The 4,380-nt window shown below is 49.6% G+C and overlaps 2 protein-coding genes across 2 annotated transcripts in view; one reads left to right on the top strand and one right to left on the bottom strand.

Annotated features, from left to right (window-relative positions):
- F9 (coagulation factor IX) overlaps window positions 1-4,380 on the bottom strand; it is a 17,280-nt gene that overhangs the window by 1,003 nt on the left and 11,897 nt on the right. Inside the window, exon 7 of the mRNA XM_019536175.1 lies at window positions 3,818-3,970. Within this exon, the coding sequence (XP_019391720.1) occupies window positions 3,818-3,970 (153 nt within the window). The remainder of the gene's footprint in view (window positions 1-3,817; window positions 3,971-4,380) is intronic.
- FGF13 (fibroblast growth factor 13) overlaps window positions 1,217-4,380 on the top strand; it is a 425,820-nt gene continuing 422,656 nt past the window's right edge. The window contains exon 1 of the mRNA XM_019536440.1: window positions 1,217-1,555. The gene's annotated coding sequence lies outside the window, so the exon portion shown is untranslated. The remainder of the gene's footprint in view (window positions 1,556-4,380) is intronic.

The following is a 4,380-nucleotide window of genomic DNA, read 5'->3' as shown; positions in this document are numbered from 1 at the left end:
AGAAAAAACAGGCGGCTGTTTTATTTTTGAGCGTTACAAGCTTGCAGGGTAATGGATGATGACAGTGGAGTTAGATACGATCGACACTGCTGGTGTCACTCTGACTCGGTGGATAGCCACCAGATCCCACCCCGGGAGCTTGTCCATACCCAGGGCTATTAACCGTGCAAAAGGAGTTGCGTGGATTTATTGCTGCCGAATGCAGAACTCAAGTACGTGGCTTTCAGTTTAGCTTTCCTTGGAAGTAGAGCCAGATCCCCAGTGTCTGGCCCGCAAAGGGTAAAGGGATGGGCAAAAGGATTCTCCAAAGGCTTGTGTGAGAGCAAGGCTGGAGTTTCTGGAGGACGAGGTGTCCTGTCTTCTTTCTGGCACGCGTATAACTGAGCTGTGAGTGCCTGCTAAAGTTCCTCCGCTCTGCCCAGATAAGGTTCATAGATGTAGGGTTGGAAGGAACTTAAGTAGATCATCAAATCTGCCCCCCTGCGCTGGTTCTTTGGGGAAATGGGCAGACAAAGTTCCTTGGGTGAATCCGGTATCTTTTATTAGACCAACTCGAATAGTTGGAAAAATTCTTCTTTGCAAGCTTTCGAAAGCTTGCCAACTCGAATAGTTGGAAAAATTCTTCTTTGCAAGCTTTCGAAAGCTTGCAAAGAAGAATTTTTCCAACTATTTGAGTTGGTCTAATAAAAGATACCGGATTCACCCAAGGAACTTTGTCTGCCCGTGTCCTTAGACCAACATGGCTACAACCTACACCCCATTGTGCCCAGCACCTATACATTTTGCTGCCCACCTGCAGAGGCTTGGCTCTCTAAGGATGCTTTGCCAGGACAGCAACCCCGTGGAGGTAGGTTTTCCCTGCCAGCACTGTGTGACTCGGTTGCAAGTGCGCTCTCCTTTCCAGTGCTATCACACAGTTCACCCCCTTCCAGCTGGGCCAGGGCATTAGGTAGCTCTCCATACGTACGAACTCTGTAATGTTCAGCACTCACGTCTGACATCCAAAGCCTGCCTTTGCCTGCTCTCAGGGGTGCCCCAAATTCCCTGCACCTGGTCAGGCCCTTGCTGCTCCAGATACAAATCAGCTGCAGGCAGTTTGTTGCTCAGTGGTACAGCTGGCTTGCTTGCCAGCAACTGCCTTTCTTACAAGAACAGGGAGGGAAAAGGTAAGAGTTTACCAAGCTGGTTGCTTCTCTTGCATTGGGATTTATCCGGTGAGGCCAAAGCAAATCTCTTTTGTCAGACAGCCTGAGCTCCCCTGCAAAGACAGGAGGAGCAGGGTAGCTTTTCCCACTGTGATCGACATGCTGAACCTTCAAGGAAACAGCCCTGAGAAATGACTTCGACCTGTGACCAACAAGCAGCTGCTTTATCCTGTAGTCCCAAGTGAGATGAGTGTGTTTTAATTCCCGTCTCGGTCATCCAAAGAGCTCTGCTATCGCCTCCAGAATATAGACAGCTCTAAACAATAGCTGCGGTGCTGCTGGCCTTCAGGGTGCCCTGTCTTCCTGCTGAACCTGCCCTGAGAAAACCAGAAGAGACTCCAACAGGAGAGGTGCGCTGGCTTTTTTTGTTGTTGTTCTTATTGATATTGCTGTCCGGGCCACTGCGGTAGCTTTGGTAAGTACCGCACGGCTGATATTGGGCCACTACGCTACCTTTGGGAGCGAGTTTCTTTGCAGCAGGATGTGAGAAATGAATAGCTGCATTTCTGAGCTGTGAAAAGCAGACTGCTGTGGGCAGGGGTTTTTCTGATGGCTGTTGCTTTATAATGTTGAGGAGGAACGGAAATGCTGCTCCTTTGTGGAGGGGGAACTTAAATGCCCATTTATTCCAAGCCTCACACCCCAGTTGTTTTAACAGCGACGTGGGTGTTTAGCCTGGGTGGTGGGGGTACACAACAGAAGGTGGGACACATGCAATGTGTGTGTGGGTTTGCTTTTTTTTGGCACAACTCAACAGGCAAGGAGGAAACCTATACCCTCACTTCTTTCCTCTTGTTACTTGATGCTTGTCCGTAAAAGGTTTCTCATTAAAGCCCAGCTGCGCTGCTACTGTTAGCGTATGGAGACCTGGCTTAACTGAAGAGGGGTGAAATACCTGATGGAGCTGGAAACGAGAGCAAATTTGCAGCAAGTGCATGCAAACGCATGCCGTTCAGGGCAAGGATGTGCCCTTCCAGGGGGGTGCCAGTTCACGCTCTTCCCCAGGCTGCAACAGCTTAGCGCCTGTCCATGTGAAGTCTCATGGAGGCAAAGCATGGAGCAGGGAATGGGCTTTGGGCCTTGTGTTGCACAGTGGGAACCCTACTGAACCTGCTGGCCTGTGCAGCTGCACCTCTGAGCTGGCACAACTGGCCCTCCCCTATCATCCGCCCCACGCAACATTAAGGACCACGGCAGAAATCCAAGCGGAGGATCGGCACGCGTGCAGTAACCAGAGCCGTTCTCTCTGGGCCGCTGCGCTCTTCTCTAACACTGTCTTGATCCTTCTCATCCTTAATCTGGTTAAAACTAAGTTATGAATCTAAATATATAATTCTTTATTTTTGGTGCGTTTCTATAGTATTAAAAATATAATATTTTTTATCATTGCTTTTAAATAATTTTTTTGGCATGTTTTAGTGTGCATGTCACACCTGCACACACCCCCCCCCCCCCTTTTTTCTGGCTACAGTTAGCAAGTGGGACCTGTATGACTGCTACATGCTGGCTATTGAATTAGACCTACCACATAAATAATTTGGGGGAATTGACTGTGACTGTGAAAAGCTATTTTAGCCCTTGCCAAATCTCTCGCCTTTGGTTTCAGGGCTCTGGATTGAACTGGGTTGCACAGTAAGCAATCAATACTAGCCCAGCGAGTAGGGGAAAAAGTATCATAGAAATACCAAGACAAGTTGTTTTGCAGAGCAATACCATATGCTTACCAAAAAAGTTCCCAGCAAGACTCAACTAGTCTGAAATGCTTGGGGACTTTTTTAGAAATAGGCAGGTTCAGAGTTCACCTTCAGCCCAGAATTTCCATTTTCTATGGCAGTTCAGTATTGAAGGAAAGCCTTGAGCTGCCTGTACAGAATTATTCCAGTGGGTTGCAGGAATCGATGAGGTTTTTTTTTTTCACTCAACACTTTACTGAGCTCTGCGAATTTGAGGCCTGATAACGAGGAACAAAAGTGCGATCTTTAATTGGAGGCAATGCGTGAAGAGGTCCGCATACCTCATTGCGCAGGCCACTGACCGCATCCTACTGGGGACAGAGCGTGACCTAGCTGAAGGACACTTGTGGCCGTGTCGGCTCTGGCTTCTGATGTGAGGTTGAGTTGAGTTGAGCGAGTGGTGGCTTTTGTGAAACGGACTTCTGCCTTTCTAAAATGAGACCATTGTTTTGTGCCTTGGGCCCTGCAGGACCCAACAACCCATTCCTGACCATCTCCTGCGGGCCACGTTTGGCCCCGGTGCAAACTGTTTGTAGCTCCGTTGTCGGCGTTGCAGCGGAGACAACTTGCACAAGGTTGGACTCTGGACCTCCCTCTGTCTTTTACTATCGGTGACCATTGCAAAGCCCAGCATGCTCCAGCCCTTTCAAGGCATGGTGGTTGTTCCTAGGCAAAAGCCTTTGTGCGTGGTTTGGATGTGCCCGCGTGATTCCCAACCTGTCCAAAGCCAAGCTCCCTACCTGCTGGGGACTGTGCTCCATCTGCAAAACAATCTGCTGGGACTTGGATGCCGATTTTAATATGGCACATCTGGTCTCCTGATTGCAGGGAAGGGCTTTATCTAGTTCCCGTCCTACTTAGCATGCTTCAGATAAAAGCCATCAGGGATAAGGCTCCTTTTTTTTTTTTTGGCTTACCTGCTACCACAGTAATCTCTGCCCCAGGCACCAGACAGTGTGCTGCCGTCACGATCCATCTCTCATTGACAATAGACCCACCGCAAAATCCTTTATCGTTATTCGTCAGATGAACCTACGGGGAAAAGAAACGTGAGCCCTAGGTACTGCATCACCGGGTAATGAGGAGGAATCGCACATAGCAGTTATATTTAGGGGGAGGACAAGGAGTGATGAATAGCATCTGCTAAGTGGTACAGAATCGGCACTCAAAGCAACCGCTCGCTTCCCACCTTCTCGAAAGCACCTCCGCCGAGTCCCTGAGCTTCGTCCTTTAACCCAGCCTGCCGGCTGACAGCCCGTCGTAGATGCTGCGCACGTTGTTCGAAGGGCCGTCTCCTGTTCCTCCCCCCTAAAGCCATGATGGAGGCAGGGCAATTGGACATAGCGTAATATTCAGTCCCTCCTTCCCTAGCCCATGACTACAGTACTTCCCGATGGCCCCGGTATCCTGGGCGTTAGCATACCAGTATGGGCCGGAGCCCC

The sequence above is a fragment of the Crocodylus porosus genome, unplaced genomic scaffold (genome assembly GCF_001723895.1).
Source record: "Crocodylus porosus isolate Cpor-Errol unplaced genomic scaffold, CroPor_comp1, whole genome shotgun sequence".
NCBI lineage: Eukaryota > Metazoa > Chordata > Crocodylia > Crocodylidae > Crocodylus > Crocodylus porosus.
The sequence above is the reverse complement of the archived record's forward strand: the minus strand, read 5'-3'. Positions and strand labels throughout refer to the sequence as shown.